Here is a 19,508-nt window from a genome sequence, read left to right as displayed (position 1 = left end):
GGGGTACTTGCATAAATTTGGGGAACTGCAAAAATTGCGGGAACTGCAAAAATTGCGGGAACTTGCAAAAACTGCGGGAACTTGCAAAAACTGCGGGAACTTGCAAAAACTGTGGGAACTTGCAAAAACTGCGGGAACTTGGAAAAATTGCGGGTACTTGCAAAAGTTGCGGGAACTGCAAAAATTGCGGGAACTGCAAAAATTGCGGGAACTGCAAAAATTGCAGGAACTTGCAAAAATTGCGGGAACTTGCAAAAACTGCGGTTGGGGTTTGCAGCTTTTCAATGATGTTCACGTCGCATAATTACGTCACTTCTTAACATTCCCATAGCAACAGTGGACATGGCTGTGGTTGTGTGAAGTAAATGCATAATTTTTTTAACTTTCTGCTACCATATAGACGGTTTCAGCAGTAACAACATAAACAAGCGGCTTTCGTGGTCAACACGTAACTTCCGGTAAACTCTGCTAAGAATAAATAACAACAAAGTACTTAAAACGTAGTTTATTTATATTTAACAAGCAAAATAAACAACATGCAGATTACCTAGGAAACCAGAATATTTGTTTTTTTTCGAAGAGTAATTTGTTCAAGAGTTCAGTTTAGCAACTAGCCAAACCATTAAAAAAACTGAAACCAGAAGTAAAGTTCGGAACAGACGCGTCGCGTCACCGCATGTGCGCTGATGAAACCGTCTATATGTGACTTTTGCTATGAAAATGCGGGAAAATCTGCAATTTATGCGGCAAAAGTGCGGCGTATTTGAAAAAATGAGGCCCCCGCATAAATATGCAGACTTTGGCTGATTATGCATTGAATCATGCGATCGCACAATCACGTTTTTCTGGAGGGACTGTTTATCAGTATGGGGGTCCCCTGAGAATCAAACCCATGATCTTGGTTAGTGTCCTGGTTAATGCAGTTAACCAGAACTATTTATGAACTAGTAAACTTAGCATCATATATTTCCCCAAAACAATTTAATTAATCATTTAATAGTTAGTTCTGTATTTTGTGTAAAGAATTATAGCATTCAATATACTGAATGTCCATCTTAAAATGTATAAATATATAGTCACGAAGTGTTCATATTAAATTTAACTAATTAGAAATTCAATATTATAAAATATAAATCATTACTATTGGCCTTTACAGCTAAGAGGCAATACAGCAGATTTTACTGAAGGACAAAAATATATTATTTACAATAGACTGATAAAAAATACTACATTACAGATGCCCTCTCCTGTCTCGGATAAATGCATGTACATAAAAATATATGCTGGAATTAGTAACACAAATATTTTATCCAAACTTCAGTGAAACTCAAAATATTGATAGTTAGTGATATCTCTCATTTACTAAAGCATATTTACAGTGTAAATATTTCCAATGCAAACAACATGAATTGCCACATGTTTTCAGTTGAATATATACATCTATGAAAAGATTTCTTTAGACAGCATTAAGAAAAAAAACATGTCCGTTTGACCTCAAAGAATCATATATTCTAGTTTTCAACAACAAGAATAAACAAGTAAACCAGGCAAACTGTGATTTTGTTTCAAAACGGCCTACATCAATTATCACTGTGGTGAGACATTTTTTAATTAGAGTGAAAAATGAACTATTTATAGTGTGGTTTAATGATGTGAGTCCGACTAAATCTCTATTGATTTTCCAGTGATATATACAGCTCTATTACAGAAACAACTGATTAAGAAGCTTTGCAGATTGAGAACACAAAATACAAACAGCACAAGCTTGTAAGACATAAAGAATGACACACTTTTCTTTCTTTGATCGAACCTACTGTGATATTGGGTACAAGTTATTAAACACAGCATGAGCAATTAGATTGCTTTGATTATGGAAAGTATCAGACAAAATTAACATTGCTAATTTAGAAGTTTTAAGATACTGTATGAGAAACTATATTTTTTCAAAGAGAATATAAATATTACTTTCCCTCATTTCACAAACGGGCGATTCTCATGAAATTAGACTTATGAGGTGTCATGAAACATTTTGATAAAAAAGTAAATGCAAAAGTAAGAGTATCAAAATAAGAATCATACAGTTATAAACATATCTTTATGTACTATTTTGCACATGATTTCAAATGACATCATACAAACCAATTTTGTTGTTTTTTCCACATTTAAGTGGAAAATTATCATTACCGCAATGTATCCATGACTAGATTTGGGTTCTTTGACATGGAAATATTTATAATTAAAAAAATCTAAAAAATAAAAAGCTTCAGTGCATGTTATACTATAAACATTTACAGTAAAGAAACATGTGGTATTTGGTGATCATTGGGAAATGTAGAAACAATAATAAGGAATATAAATGTGTCTAAGACCAATTTTCTCATCCTCCGCAACAATTTTCAATCATTGTTAAGCCCTCAAGGAACTAACATTTAAAAAAAATGTTGGAAGGGACATAATTGACTGTGACACCCAAGATGGCTACCAGGTAAGCAGTTCTTATTTTGACTCTCCAGATAAAAGTTTAAATTTTGTTTGTCATAGTACCTAGACAACTTTTTAGTTCTCATTACCGAAACATGAGTTTGTAAATGCATATATTTAATATGTTGCGGTAATGATAATTTTTTAAAGATAATCTAAAAAATGTAAATAATTCTATAGGAAATATTTTTTAAATCCTCTAAAAATAATGGTTATAGTAAGTTCAGACCTTAATCTTATACAGTATGTGCAAAAAAATTGGGCTTTAGGGCTTTATAAAAATTCTGATGCTGCACTGCAAAAAAATGATTTTCAAGAAAAAAAATTCTTAGTATTTTTGTCTTGTTTTCAGTAAAAATATCAAAAAATTCTTAAGATGCTTTTTCATGATGAACAAAACGACCCAAGAAAATAAGTCTAGTTTTTAGACCAAAAATATCAAATTTAAGTAATTTTGTGGATAAAACAAGCAAAAACATCTGCCAATGGTGTAGGCAAAAAATCTTGAACATTTTTCTTAAACACTAAATTCAAGAAAAATTTGCTTATCCCATTGGCAGATTTTTTTTTCTTCTTGTTTTATGCACAATATCACTTAAATTTTATATTTTTGGTCTAAAAACTAGACTTATTTTCTAGGGTCGTTTTGCTCATCAAGAAAAAGCATCTTCATTTAAGAATTTTTTTGATATTTTTTACTGAAAACAAGACAAAAATAGTAAGACATTTTTTTTTCTTGAAAATAATATTTTTGCAGTGGACACCATCTAAATCTGGATTTCGTGAGAATTACCCAAACTTTAAGTGTATCCTACACTGGTAAATAAAAGGTTATAAATTGCCTCAAAAATTTTAAGGCAACCAGGTAACTTTGGGGTGGTTTCCCGGACAGGGATTAGACTAGTCCTAGACTAAAATAAATGTAAGAGCTGTCCAAACTGAAAACAGCTTACACTGACATATCTTAAAATACATCAGTGCCCTTTTTTTGCCTGAAAATACACAGAAGTAATTTGTTTAAACTAGTTATAACTCCTAATTTAACTAAGGCCTAGTCCTGTCTTAAACTAATCCCTGTCCGGGAAACCACCCCCAAGTGTTTCAAGTTGAACCAACAAATCTTTTTTACAGTGTAATAATGTAAGTTTTGAAAGACAACAGAATTAAAATTAAAACAAATAAATCTGAAACCTTATTTAAAGTATTCTGTACACTTACTGTACTGTAGCAGTACTGCTGAAATGCGATTAACTTCTTAATTTTACATGAAAAACAAATAAATAACGATTAATGCAAAACTTAGTCTAATTTCCTAGAATGTATCATAATCATAATTTTAAGCAGCTTTACAAAAAAATGCACTGGCCATTTATAATAAGTTAACGGGAAAAGGAAGTGTCTCTCGCCAAAAAAAATCACCCAGATTCTGACATCTGTACTAAAAAAGCTACACTGGAGCAAAGGACTAAAACAGGCAAACCTGTACGGCAGCTACTATTACAGATTTGTAAGAAACAGACAAGTGCCGAATGGAGAGAATAGCGTGGAGAAGAAAAACCCTAATGTAATCCAACTGTAAATGTGACACGGGAACTCTGAATAACACACACATTCCTCGCCAATCATATACACGCACCATTTCGCTCAATCTGTACCGTCTCCATGTTAAACAGCAATTATCTTTTCACTCCCCACTGTTTACCTCTGCTAAAACCACCATGTACTTCAATGCTAACAAATCCCAGCACCCTTCACATGCTTCAGACCCTTCACATGTGTCTGACTGTACTACGAATTAAAGTGAGGGTGAATTGAAAATGTATATAATATATACATGTAATATTCTCAATTTGAAAATGTATATTTTGTGTTACATTTTTTCTACAATCGCACCAAAGTATAATGTAGACAATAATAGGGTAATGATGGTGTGAAAGAAAGCTTCTTACCTGTAACGAGTTTAGGAGGCTGAAGACATAAGCTATAACCACAGAAAATGGTACCAGGACTCCACAGAGCCAGGTCAGGCCCAGAATCGGCAACAGAACCAGCACTGCTTTAACCGCGGCCCTGAAAATCACAAACACATGGGAAGGTCTGATAAAGCAAACAGATTATTTTATTACAAGCATACATGATGGCACGCACACTTGAAATATTGGTTGCACGCCACTTTTGACTTTTACACTAAAGAAGTTAAATTTCAGGGGTCAATCCCAGCACAACAGGAGCTGCTGCTTATTCTCACATTGTGACAATTTCCACGCTAAATCGCTTTTAATTCTGTTTAGTATAAAATTACCTCCCCGTTCAGGTAACCGCTAAAGCGAACCAGCTGCAAATCAGCGCGGGGAAGCGTGTGTTTGATTTTCCTTGGCGGACACCATGTTTGACCACCGGCTTTCAAGACTCACATTGATATTTCTTATACACAGGGGCCCTTCTCGGGGCCCCACCTCGACGACTGATGCCGGAGGTCTACAAGTGTCAACTGCACTTCATATTAAAATGCTGGATAAATGTGGCAGCTTAATTCGTGTTGTGGTTATTTATGGTTTCAAGGAGAAGCTGAAATATCTATAAACCAACATGTGAGTCAATATAAATGACTGTTTTAGGCATATAACGCTGGATTCAGCAGCGGTGCAATTTGAAAGTTTACACTGAGCTTCCTAGGAAAACATCTAATCGTTCCCTTAATGGACCGCAAACAAACAAACAAGAAAAAATTGAATGTTGAAAGAGCCTGCAATGTACGAATAAATCATTTTAATGAAAGCCGAAGTTACTAACACTACAAGCAGGCGATTTGATTGGGTAATTTGACAGGACCTCCGCTCATGAGCAAAGCTGTGAAAGGGTGCCTCCATGTGGTGACCCAAAGGGGAGAAACAAATCGAGCAGGCTACTAAAGCTAAATAAGATTTTTAAAGTCTTACTTTATTTGCTCAGAGACTTGTTCTTCTGGGCTGCTATTCAAAGTCATCATCAGAGATCTTCTCTTGGCTGTGACGATGGTGATGACCACCACACGAGTAAGAATCATGACGTTCACCTGAAACAAATGTGTGCTGTAAAAACACAAAAACATGAAAAAACAAGATAATTTTTAATGAGAGAAATTAACCATAATTATAAAGATGACCGGGCCGGCGAAACCCCATATGACTCCGTTCTGGACACTGAGCCAACAGTGACCGTCCGCAGTGTATTTCCCAGAGGCAGAGGCTAATGTGATGGTGACTATCAACACAGGTAGACCTGTTAAATAAAAGAAATGTTTTTAGTTCAGGCTTATATATACAGCGGCCAAAAACAAGCATTAAGGCACAAAGCCACTCTTAAAACATTAATTTCCCTGCTGATAAATAAAATAAAACATTTTTGGCATTACTTTAAACCAGTGGGTCTTAAAGGAACAGTTCACCCAAAAATGAAAATGATGTCATTATCTACTCACCCTTAAGTTGCTACAAACCTGTATAAAGGTCTGTGCTCAAAATATCTTCCAGAACAATATTTTTTAACTAAAGAGTTTTCGGGCACCATTAACTTCCATACTATTTTTCTTCCCTACTATGGAAGTCAATGGTGCTCCTGTTTCCTGCACGTTTATAAATATTTCCTTTGTGTTCAGCATGAGTTCACACAAATATCCTAGCAGTCTACCTGTGTTATTATTATTATTTTTTTAAATAAATACCACTTGGCTGGCATATTATTGATATTCATACAGTGCATTCATTTATTAATTTTATAATTATAATTAAAGGAATAGTTTACATAATAATGTATGATCTTCTTTTGTGTTTCAAAAAAAAGAAATGCATATGCACTATAGAGAATGCATAGTCTAAAAAGCATGAAACTGAATATTATCAGGAAATATTTAGAAATAATTAACCCCATAGATAATGCATAATTTAAAAAGCATTATGTATTATCAGGAAATATTAAAGAAATAATTAACCCCATAGATGATGCATAGTTAAAAAGCATTATATATTATCAGGAAATATTAAAGAAATAATTAACCCAATAGATAATGCATAGTTTGAAAAGCATTATATATTCTCAGGAAATATTAAAGAAATAATTAACCCCATAGATAATGCATAGTTAAAAAGCATTATATAATATCAGGATATATTAAAGAAATAATTAACCCTATAGATAATGCATAGTTTGAAAACCATTATATATTATCAGGAAATATTAAAGAAATAATGAACCGCATAGATAATGCATAGTTTAAAAAGCATTATATATTATCAGGAAATATTAAAGAAAAAATTAACCCCATAGATAATGCATAGTTTAAAAAGCATTATATATTATCAGGAAATATTAAAGAAATAATTAACCCCATAGATAATGCATAGATTAAAAAGCATTATATATTATCAGGAAATATTAAAGAAAAAATTAACCCCATAGATAATGCATAGTTTAAAAAGCATTATATATTATCAGGAAATATTAAAGAAATAATTAACCCCATAGATAATGCATAGTTAAAAAGCATTATATATTATCAGGATATATTAAAGAAATAATTAACCCTATAGATAATGCATAGTTTGAAAACCATTATATATTATCAGGAAATATTAAAGAAATAATGAACCGCATAGATAATGCATAGTTTAAAAGGCATTATATATTATCAGGAAATATTAAAGAAAAAATTAACCCCATAGATAATGCATAGTTTAAAAAGCATTATATATTATCAGGAAATATTAAAGAAATAATTAACCCCATAGATAATGCATAGATTAAAAAGCATTATATATTATCAGGAAATATTGAAGAAATAATTAACCCCATATATTATGCATAGTTTAAAAAGCATTATATATTATCAGGAAATATTAAAGAAATAATTAACCCCGTAGATAATGCATAGTTTAAAAAGCATTATATATTATCAGGAAATATTAAAGAAAAAATAACCCCGTAGATAATGCATAGTTTAAAAAGCATTATATATTATCAGGAAATATTAAAGAAATAATTAACCTCGTAGGTAATGCATAGTTTAAAAAGCATTATATATTATCAGGAAAATTAAAGAAATAATTAACCACATAGATAATGCATAGATTAAAAAGCATTATATATTATCAGGAAACAATAAAGAAATAATTAACCCCATAGATAACGCATAGATTAAAAAGCATTATATATTATCAGAAAAAATATTAAAGAAATAATTAACCACATAGATAATGCATAGTTTAAAAAGCATTATATATTATCAGGAAATATTAAAGAAATAATTAACCCCATAGATAATGTATAGTTTAAAAAGCATTATATATTATCAAGAAATATTAAAGAAAGAATTAACCCCGTAGATAATGCATAGTTTAAAAAGCATTATATATTATCAGGAAATATTAAAGAAATAATTAACCTTAACCCCGTAGATAATGCATAGTTTAAAAAGCATTATATATTATCAAGAAATATTAAAGGAATACTTAACCCAAAATGAAAATTACATTTTAAATTAATTATTATTTGAAGGTTATGAAATGCCTTTTGAATATAGGCAATGGGTTTTTGTAAGGATAATATTTATATTTCAGTCTGTGCACACGCGTACGGCCATTGACGGAAGCCACTGATCATAGTTTATAAAGTTTGAAATAGAACATTGATGAGTTATTTCCTCAATTAAAGGGGTCATAGCATGCAAATCTGACTTTTTCCATGTTTAAGTGCTATAATTGGGTAACTTTGTTTGGTAAGCTATTCTTTGCAAGCATGTGAAAAATTAGGTCGTTTAGATTTCGCCTGTTTTGTGAGGTAGGTACCAAGGCCAATTACAATAATACCGCCCCCTAACCTGCACTATCCAATCACGGTACTGCCATTTAGTGCAGAGAGAAAGAGATGGAGAGAAAAAATAATTGACAGCACAATTGAGTTTCAATTACACCAAACCACCATTATTGTGATCAGTGTTTGCTCATTTGCTTTTTAAAGGACACACCCAAAACTTCTCATAATATGACCCCTTTAAGAGAAAAACATTTTCCTGCCAATGACGCCTCCCTGACAAGTTTTTACAAAAAAAAAATGCTGGTGGGCAACTTTAAAAAAAAGGCTGGCAGGGAATGAGTTAATAACCATATGGATTAGCATTAGATGGATGGGTGTGCTTTTTAGAGCTTTAAAAACGGGGAACTATCCAATGCCATTTTAAAGCTGAAAAGAGCCAAGATATAACTTAATATAACTCTGATTGCAAAGTCATATACCCCTAGGAAGGCTTAAGGGTGAGTAAAACATGGGCTAATTTTTATTTTGGGGTGAGCTATTCCTTAAAATACAACACTACAAAGCTATGCAATCAACAAGAAGCCTGCATTCCTGTACTCCTGAACCAAATCAATGAGCATGCCTGTCCACAACAAATCGAAGAAACTTAAGTGCAGAGTCCCATTACCCCAGCCAATCAGATAGTAGTATTTCATGTGGCGGTGCTCGCTCAAATTAACGCTCACTACTTTACTCCACAGCAGCAGGCCCTCGACCAGCATCCAGCTGAATGCTGCCATGAAGAACAAATGCATCAGAGCTGCCACAAGCATGCAGGCAACCTAAAGGGGAAAAGGTCAGAGAGCAAGCTGTCACGGGGTCAAAAGGTCAAACTTCCAAACAAACGTGGCCACACGCCGGCTTATCCCTTGCTAAATATGGCAACAACAATAATGTCTGCCACTGTCAGACTGCTTGTTAGGACCATTTTCAAGCCGTCTAGAATTAGACGACCTTTTTTATATATGTATGAATGTGAGGACTTGCTAACAGTTAATATGGATATATAATAAGTAACATAGTAATAACGTAATAAGTTAACTTCTAATTAGGGATGCATAACGATTAATCGCGATTAATTTATTGCAGAATAAAAGATTTTGTTTACATCATGTATGTGTGTGAAATGTGTATAATAATTTTGTATGTATAAATACACACTACATATTTAAGAAATATTTACATGAATATACGTGCACATTTTTTTATATGTAATTTATATTAAATATAAATATTTAATCTATAAATGTATATATTTTTTAATTAATCATGCATGTGTATGTATTTATATGTACGTAAATATTATACACAGTACACAAACATATATGATTTTAGCAAAAACTTTTATTCTGCAAACGATTAGTCGCGATTAATCGTTATGCAGCCCTACTTATAATTTAGTATTTTGATAATATTATATACAGTATAGCTACATACATAGTTTATTCCTTTATAGTTTGTAGTAACATAAATTTGTTACAAACATGAGTATGATATTGCATACTACATTTATTCATTCATTTGCACAAACCAACGTATAGTACAAATCAGACAGCAATAATATTAAGTTAGTATTAAGTATATAAGTATTGTATATGAATGAGTACATAATATACAATGTACCTTATTATGAATTGCCGAACCACTGCAAAGAAGGACAATCTGGGCACAGATCAATGAAACAAAAAGATTCTTGTGGACTGATGTACGATCTGATTTTGGGATACTGTTGAAGAAAAAAAAGTTTTTTTACAAAACTATAAAAGCAGTTTTCAATAAGCTGTACTTTATGAGTTTACATTGACGAGAAAACGCTATGTTGCCAATGACGAGTTTTTCCGGCAATCCGTATTTCCGCTATTATCCACCAAGTGGTGCTCTTACCCAACTTATAAAATCTGGAAGAATTCCCTCAGGGCAAACAGTTCAAACTGTGTGTATGTTTTGATCATCGCTCTGAATCTGATGTACATCAGAAGTCTTTCACAAAAATGCAATTATCTCAGCTTTTTGCTCAACATTTGGTATTTTTGAAAAAACATACCCATATTTGAGATGTGATAAAAAAGAACCAAACCTTTTTGTAAGCAGGCAGTCTGTTCTTTTATTTGATAAATTGTATGTTTATATATTTATAGAAGAACATTTTCTGGACGGCATTAAACTTTTGTGAAAATCATAAAAAATGCTGGCGTTGGCTGATAACTTAAAAAAAAAAAAAAAAAAACGCTGGCGGGGTAAGAGTTAATGTAAAAAATACATGAAATGGCTCTGCTATAATATATGAAATTCATTTAGGTTTACAGGAGATCCCAGACGAAAGCTGTGTGAGAGTACGGGTTGATTAGCAGCCAACAGGCCATTAATCACTTAAAGAAATCAGTTTGGCTGAAACGGTGCTGATGAACCTCCCTTTGTGTGACCCTTTGCTTTAATGAACTCCCTATAATGTCATCATAAAACTTCGGCTTCGGCCTCATTTGGCACCAGGCGCTAATTAGCCGATTAGTGGTATTCAATACTGATTCAGCCTCACAACTGAGCGCTATTGACAAGCATGACGGGCTGTGAGCTCACTGTCACTAAGGCATGACTGGATTGTGAGTGACTGCGTGGTGTGTCGAGCAAATATTATGCCATGTCGTGACCCTAAGAACAGTTGTTCTTAACCTTCTTTAAGCCTCCACAGTGTACGAGACAATCTTTTAATGGCTTAAATGTATAATTTTTATAAATTTGAATATATGTAAAGCTATAATGTCTATTTTTATTTACTTATTTAGCACTAACAATAAGGGGCCCATTTAAGATTTTGCCCTAAGCGCCAACTAAAATAGTGCATCATTTTTAGTAACTTACTGTTTAATCCACAAATAAAATGCAGCAACCAAGTGTTTTATGATTTATGGCTCTATTAAAAGGAATAAGAATGTATGTGGTATATGCTTATAAAAACTAAATTACATTGGACTGCAGAAATGAAACTTAAATTGGGCAAGAAGAGAAACATTTCGATGTGATTTATGACTGGTTTTGTGGTCCAGGGTCATACAGGTCAATTTTTTTGTAATTTGACCCTTATATGCATACAGCATCTGAAAGTTAAATAAATAAGTTTTCCGTTGATGTGTGGTTTGTTAGGATATGACATTTTTAGAATAGGACATATAATATTTTAAGGGTGCAAAAATCAAAATATTGAGAAAATCACATTTAAAGACGTCTAAATGAAGTCCTTAACACTGCATCCACTCTCAAAAAGGAAGTTTTGATATATTTACAGTAGAAAATGTACAAAATATCTTCATGGGACATGATCTTTACTTAATAGTAAATCAATAATTTTAACCCATGCAATGTATTTTTGGCTTTTGCTACAAATATACCCATGCGACTTATGACTGGTTTTGTGGTCTAGGGTCATACAAATTTTTTGTAATGACTGAAATTTTGATGTATACACCATCTGAAAGTTAAATGAATAAGCTTTCTGATGATATGTGGCTTGTTAGGATATGACATTTTTAGAATAGGACATATAATATTTTAAGGGTGCAAAAATCAAAATATTGAGAAAATCACCTTTAAAGACGTCTAAATGAAGTCCTTAACACTGCATCCACTCTCAAAAAGAAAGTTTTGATACATTTCCAGTAGAAAATGTACAAAATATCTTCATGGGACATGATCTTTACTTAATGGTAAATCAATAATTTTAACCCATGCAATGTATTTTTGGCTTTTGCTACAAATATACCCATGCGACTTATGACTGGTTTTGTGGTCTAGGGTCATACATGTCAATTTTTTAGTACTGACTGAAATTTAGACGTATACACCATCTGAAAGTTAAATGAATAAGCTTTCTGCTGATGTGTGGTTTGTTAGGATATGACATTTTTAGAATAGGACATATAATATTTTAAGGGTGCAAAAATCAAAATATTGAGAAAATCACATTTAAAGACGTCTAAATGAAGTCCTTAACACTGCATCCACTCTCAAAAAGGAAGTTTTGATATATTTACAGTAGAAAATGTACAAAATATCTTCATGGGACATGATCTTTACTTAATAGTAAATCGATAATTTTAACCCATGCAATGTATTTTTTGCTTTTGCTAATATATCCGTGCGACTTATGACTGGTTTTGTGGTCCAGGGTCATACAGGTCAATTTTTTGTAACGACTGAAATTTAGATGTATACACCATCTGAAAGTTAAATGAATAAGCTTTCCGTTATTGTGTGGTTTGTTAGGCATATTTAGGATAGGACATATAATATTTGGAAAAGATGGTGCAAAAATCTAAATATTGAGAAAATCACATTTAGACACTGCAAAAAATGATTTTCAAGAAAAAAAATTCTTAGTATTTTTGTCTTGTTTTCATTAAAAATATCTAAAAATTGTTAAATTAAGATGCTTTTTCTTGATGAGCAAAACGACCCAAGAAAAGAAATCTAGTTTTTAGACCAAAAAATGTCAAATGTAAGTGATTTTGTGCATAAAACAAGCAAAAAAATCTGCCAATGAAGTAAGCATATTTTTCTTGAATGTTTCTTGAATTTAGTGTTTAAGAAAAATTTTCAAGATTTTTTGCTTACCCTATTGGCAAATTTTTGTTTGCTTGTTTTATGCACAAAATCACTTAAATTTGATATTTTTGGTCTAAAAACTAGTCTTATTTTTTTTGGGTCGTTTTGCTCATCAATAAAAAGCATCTTAATTTACATTTTTTTAGATATTTTTACTAAAAACAAGACAAAAAAACTAAGATTTTTTTTTCTTGAAAATCATTTTTTGCAGTGAAGACGTCCAAATGAAGTCCTTAGCACTGCATCCACTCTCAAAAAGAAAGTTTTTATATATTTACAGTAGAAAATGTACAAAATATCTTCATGGGACATGATCTTTACTTGATAGTAAATCGATAATTTAAACACAGGCCTTTTGCTACAAATATACCCGTGCGACTTTTGTGGCCCGGGGTCACATATTTTAATATTACTTATTAAAAGTATATTGAAGTCATATTGGCAATCATTTGGAAGTTTGCTGATGCCCCCTAGTGGTCCCCAGTCCCTATTTTTGTGATAGAAAAGTATGTGAAGGCCTAAATAAAATGATGCTAGAGCACAACACGGACTCCTCTAAATGAAAACAGGACCACGCTGTTGGTTGCATGCTATTGGCTTGACAGTGTATCTGTAAAAACCACTTACTCCAACACAGTAAACAGCATCAAGGTCACCACCAGTGCACAGAGAGAAGCTCCGGATCCGATAAACGTCAACTTCATCAAAATGCTTTCCTCTTCAGAGGTCCACTGTGGAGAAAGTAAAAAAGACTCATCAAAACACTGATCTTAAACTTCTTAAAATCTCTCTTTATACTGTATATTGTGTGAATTAGGCATTTCCCAATCTCAGAAATATAGGCTTAACTACAACATAAAGGAGCAGCAAGGTTTAATGCACTGGGTTGTGTTGTGCTGGTTGCAAATACCAACGTGAGATAATGTTTGGTGAACATGAAAATATTAAATACACCAAACTACTTACATGCATATCGTACATGCTTTTATAAGCCGATAGTGACCTCTAGTGGAAGAACTGCATTTTTACAAATTGTGTTGAGTGTATAGAATTACTTTACAGGTTTTTTGACTGTAATAACACATTTATATTTATGAATGTGGCACACACTTTTCCCCAAAATGCATCTTACAGTGCATCCAATCGATACTGGTTTTTAATCAGTATGTGTTCCTTGTGGATCGAACCCATAACCTTTACAGAGCTAACGCAATGCTCTACTATTTATGCTTTAGGGACATTATAATGAAAATGTTATCATAGCAGCATATTAAAAAAAATAAAAAATCAAGACCACACTGCAAAAATTACTTGTTTTGTATTGTTTTCAGTAAAAATATAAAAAAGTTAATAAATTAAGATGTATTTTCTTGATGAGCAAAATGTGCAAAAATAAGTCTAGTTTTTAGACAAAAAATATAAACTTTAACTAAACTCATGCTTAAAACAAGTAAACAAATCTGCCAATAGAATAAGAAAAAAAATTCTTGAATTAAGCGTTTATGAAAAAACTTATTTCAAGAAAAATTTTCTAATTTCATTGGAAGATTTTTTGCTCGTTTTAAGCACTAATTTACTTAAAGTTAATATTTTTTTTGTCTAAAAACTAGACTTATTTTCCTAGGTCATTTTGCTCAACAAAAATCTTAATTGAACAATTTTTAGATATTTTTACTGAAAACAAGACAAAAACACTAAGTAAGAAAGACATTTTTTGCAGTGCACAATCTTTGTTACATTGCAAAAAATGATTTTCAAGAAAAAAAATCTTAGTATTTTATCTTGTTTTCAGTAAAAATATCTGGAAATTCTTAAATTAAGATGCTTTTTCTTGATGAGCAAAACGACCTAAGAAAATAAGTCTAGTTTTTAGACCAAAAATATCAAATTTAAGTGATTTTGTGCATAAAACAAGCAAATAAATCTGCCAATGGGGTAAGCAATTTTTTCTTGAATGTTTCTTGAATTTAGTGTTTAAGAACATTTTCAAGATTTTTTTGCTTACCCCATTGGCAGATTTATTTACAGTGTACACTTGAAATTACATACTTTATACATACCCTGGGCTCCATATAGTTCATGAGGACAGCAAAGTTAGTAGTGTGGTTGCAAAAACAGGAAGTGACATCAGGAGCTGCGGGTAACACTCTGCATCCTTCATTTGACCAGTCACTGGTATGACCAGCCCTTTGGACATTAAGAGATTAAATCAGACATACACTGTAATATGAATTTAGCATGGCAGTTTTGTAATTGAATTATTTCCACTCACATGAAAGTAACACTCCAAAAGACACAAAGAGGCGTGACTTGATTGGAAAACTCTGCCTGAAAAAGTAACATTTCATGAAAAACAGAACAACATTTGGATCAATCTAATTAAATACTATGTATTATGGCTATTTATTTTGGCTTATTACCATCTGTGATATAGTAACAGCTATACTGTAGCACATCAGTACATATAACACTGCATGCCTATTAACTTCCTATATCAGTGGTACTTTGGTACTTGATTGCATACAAATGACTTATTTTAATATCTATACCACCCATACATTCAAAATGGAAATGTAAACTGTATGGTTGATTGTGCTGTAAACCAGTATTAAACTGATATTGTAGGATATTTAATGGACTAACCATGAAATTTACTGTTTAGGCCTATAAAAAAAGACTAAAAATAATACATTTTGGGTCCTATCATACACCCGGCTTAATGCAGCGCAAAGTGCGACACAAGTGTTTTTTGCTAGTTTCAGGTGGTGCAATTATCATTTTCACGTTCAGCGTCACGTTGTTTAAATAGCAAACGCATTTGCGCCCATTTGTGCACCCATGGGCGTTCTGGACTGAAAACGAGGTGTGTTCAGGCACATTGTTGGCTCGTTGCTATTTTAAGGCAACAAAAATAGACTACGCCATTGATCAACTAAAACCTAGTGTAAAGTCAATACCGCAATATTGTTTTTGTTATTAAAAGAGCGCGTTAGTAATATGCGCCTATAAACGGTACGACAACGTGCATCTACTTTTTTCACGCATGCATGCGCAGCAGCACACAAATGTTTATAAATATGAAAAATTAAAGGATTAAAATGTTAGAGATTATTATGGAGTCTCTTGGACATAAATGAGGACCGATTACAAAATGTTAGAAGGCGTTTTAAATGCTACCCCACAGATTTATTGTATATGATGAATTGGGATATGGTGAGATAAGAACCATTTACGCCGCTGTCTGAATGCAGAAACGCTTTTTAGATGTTTGTAAATTCTTTATCCCGTTTGTTACAAATAAAATATTTGTACTTATGCAAACCTTTTTTTTTTTTTGCATATTTGTAAATTATTCTTATAAAAAACAATTAGAAATTACAGTGATCATGTATCATACTTTATCAGCAATTAAAACATTGCTTATTTTACTCCATTACTGAAATAACGCAGTTCAAAGATAACCAAAGCTTTAATTATAAAAATAACCATTTCAATAAATAAAACACATTTTTTTTAAAAACATCAATGTTAAACTGGTGGTCTTCTTCCTCTGCTTAGTTTTTCCACTTACAAACAAGCGAGCGCAACTGGCTTTTAAAGGGGATAAGAGATGAAACTCTCATTGGTTTATTGAACGTCACGCCCAAGAATAGTAAGAACCCTTTTAGACTGTGTGCCAGGCGCATAGACCATTTTTCCCATAGTTAAATTAGCAAAAGTGGATTAGGGTTAGGGTAAAACCCTTGATTTTTACCATAGCCCCGGGTGACAGGGTGTATTGGACAGAAACTGGAACATTCTTTTCCCTGGACACATCTCGCACTGTTGCTGATATCACTGCCGTGGCCAGCTGACCAATGTGATCACTGCATAAAACAAACAACACATGGTTTCAATAAACCACTGAATTATGACATGTAAATCTGAAGAATAAAAATGTAATATTTACAGAGAGTCAGAAAGCTTTTGCTAACCTCTTACTGTCTGTCTTTGGGTGGCCAGGGGTCTTTGCCTCCAGTTTGGACAAGTCCAACAAGTGACTGTAGTAAGTGTGAATAAACATCACCTCATCGTGGCCTGTCAAACAACATCATCAGCTTAAACATAATGACTAATCAGAAGTAAAATGTGCCCAAATAACTTTTCCTCACCCAAAGAGAAGATTCTCTGCACTTCTGACTCTGGGATGAGGATTTCATCATGGCTGCTGAACTGACTGCCATGGACTGAGGGCTTGTACACATAACCACAGCTCATCTGTGACAACGTCCGGGCCTCCAGATGAATATCTAGTAAACCAGAATAACAACCTACAATGTATACAGTTTGAATGTAAAATAACCTAACTAAACCTAGATTCTGCTATATTAATGCAAAACAACTCTCAATTCATTCATCTTACATATCAGAAGCAATTCTACCTACACATGCTGAACAAATGTTTTATATACAAGCTGATGTCTGTGGTTGTAAACAGGTGATGAGTCACCCTACCATACCCATGTTCTTTGTTGACATTGTAAAGCTTTTGCGTTCTGCCCATAACACATCCGACAGTGTCCAGAGCAGCTTGTCTACGCTCTCAATGATGCTCAACGGTCCACTGTAAATCTAAGAAAGCACAGAACGCAAATCCTGTAACCACAAAATTTGACAAAGCTGGTTCTACAACTTTAGTGTTTGTATGCTGTTGCTCATGGGGATTTTAAATTACATTTTACCTCCATAACCCCATAGTTAAGCTTAATAGTTGAGCTTTCTTTAAAGTCAAAAAAGTTTTCAAGAATTTTCAACACTTACCTCAAGTGCTCCCAAATCTTTCCACTGTATGGCCATATCAGAGTCAATGAGTCTGCTGGCTAATTCTAACCAATTTCTGACCACGGACATGAAGGCATTGGAAGAAACAGTAGTTTTATTGTGTTGAGCCGTTGATGTCTTCTCAATGGTGTGAATGAGATACAGAAGATCAGAATGTGTGATGATGTCGGCATTGCTGTCAATAACTCTTAAAATGGTCTTTATGAGAGAGCTGTGATGAGTAAGTTCATTCGCAGGAAAGAAAGTTAAATTTTTATTGTCAGCATCCTGGAGAAAGAGAAAACAATTCTTAGAAAATGACTTTTTAAATATGAAAAAAAAAGTGCATCTGACATGTTTTCTTGTAAATTAGCATTTTAAACAGATTCTTAACTCTTTCCTTCGCCATTGACACGTTAACTCGTCAATTAAGAGAAACGCTTCCCTGCCAATGACGAGTTTTTCCGGCAATCAGTATTTCCGCTATTATCCACCAGGAAGTATCAAACAGTTCAAACTCCGTGTATGTTTTGAGTATCGCTCTGAATCTGATCTCTATCAAAAGTCCCTCACAAAAACACAATTTTCTCAGCTTTTTGCTAAATTTTTTGAAGAAACCTACCCATATTTGAAAGGTAATAAATAGAGAACAAATAAAGATTTTTTTTTTAAAGCAAAGAGTCTTTTCTTTCATTAGATATATTGTATGTTTATAGATTTAAAGAAGAACATGTTCTGAAAGGCATTAAACTTTTGTGAAAATCATAAAAAATGCTGCCGCTGGCTGGCAACTTTTAAAAAAAATGCTGGCGGGGAAAGAGTTAATGCAAAATACATTTTTACAAGGTGTTTGGAAATAAATATGTGTTGGCAGTGTGTGAATACAACCACCGTACAATGAAAAATAATCCACCCTCTCCTTTTTTATCCCTATTAGTCTCATTAAACATGCAGTTCTCATTTGATTCTCTTGTTAATGTGACATCACACAAACAAAGCCCTGCCCACTGCCACTAACTGACTAGATAATTTTACCCAAACATTTTTCCAAATGTGTTTGTTAGCACATTGAAGCGCTAATACGGATACAGACACTATTGTATCATATTGTATTCATAGGAATCAGATCTATTTAACCAAAAGCACTCACTGGCGGTTTCTCAATTCCAAGAACGCAAAGAACAGACTTGCGTTCTCGTGAAAATTGGTCTAGCCAGGCGACCTTGGAAGAACAAACTTCTTGTTGGTCACCTGACCTTCACCATTGTTTTGCTGCAGTGAGTTCTGGGGCGTAAAGCGATTTCAGCGCGCAAGTCTGCACTCGATGCATCCTCGACATCAAGAACACATCCAAGTATTTTTATGCATCCTCTGTACTTGCGTTCTTGAGAATTGGAATTGAACTTGAAGGATAATGATGACATAGAACGAGTACACAAGGACACAAGATTGCTGAAGAACGCATATTGAGAAACAGCTAGGGCTGCAGATATCGATTCTTTTTGTAATCGATTAATCTAGCACTGAATCGATCGATTAATCGAGTAATCGGATAAAATTTTTTTTTGTGTTTTTAAACAACCAAAACAAATAATGCATAACGAAAATGACGTGGCTGTAAAATGTTCAAGCATTTGGCTTTTATTTCTAAAAAAAATCAGAGGTATTTGGCTCCAAAAAATAAGCCTATTTATTTCAATTTTTACCCATTTAGTGTTTATAAGTGCCAGTGCCAACAATTAAGCACTTTAATTTATTAATATGCACAACAGGTTTCATGCTGTAATCTAGCCCTGACA

General features: G+C 33.0%; 1 protein-coding gene across 1 annotated transcript in view; it reads right to left on the bottom strand.

Annotated features, from left to right (window-relative positions):
- The window catches only part of LOC129453176 (adhesion G protein-coupled receptor D2), a 149,958-nt gene that overhangs the window by 122,551 nt on the left and 7,899 nt on the right, over positions 1–19,508 (bottom strand). Inside the window, exons 8-20 of the mRNA XM_073862413.1 lie at positions 17,710–17,997; positions 17,409–17,520; positions 17,061–17,198; positions 16,884–16,986; positions 16,664–16,775; positions 15,182–15,237; positions 14,970–15,096; positions 13,537–13,640; positions 9,934–10,036; positions 8,939–9,092; positions 5,609–5,742; positions 5,421–5,536; positions 4,431–4,551 (exon numbers count right to left, since the gene is read on the bottom strand). Coding sequence (XP_073718514.1) covers positions 4,431–4,551; positions 5,421–5,536; positions 5,609–5,742; positions 8,939–9,092; positions 9,934–10,036; positions 13,537–13,640; positions 14,970–15,096; positions 15,182–15,237; positions 16,664–16,775; positions 16,884–16,986; positions 17,061–17,198; positions 17,409–17,520; positions 17,710–17,997 — 1,668 coding nt within the window. The remainder of the gene's footprint in view (positions 1–4,430; positions 4,552–5,420; positions 5,537–5,608; positions 5,743–8,938; positions 9,093–9,933; positions 10,037–13,536; positions 13,641–14,969; positions 15,097–15,181; positions 15,238–16,663; positions 16,776–16,883; positions 16,987–17,060; positions 17,199–17,408; positions 17,521–17,709; positions 17,998–19,508) is intronic.

Source organism: Misgurnus anguillicaudatus, chromosome 23 (assembly GCF_027580225.2).
Source record: "Misgurnus anguillicaudatus chromosome 23, ASM2758022v2, whole genome shotgun sequence".
NCBI classification, from domain to species: domain Eukaryota; kingdom Metazoa; phylum Chordata; class Actinopteri; order Cypriniformes; family Cobitidae; genus Misgurnus; species Misgurnus anguillicaudatus.
Note: the sequence above shows the minus strand (reverse complement) of the source record. Positions and strands in the feature narration are given on the sequence as shown.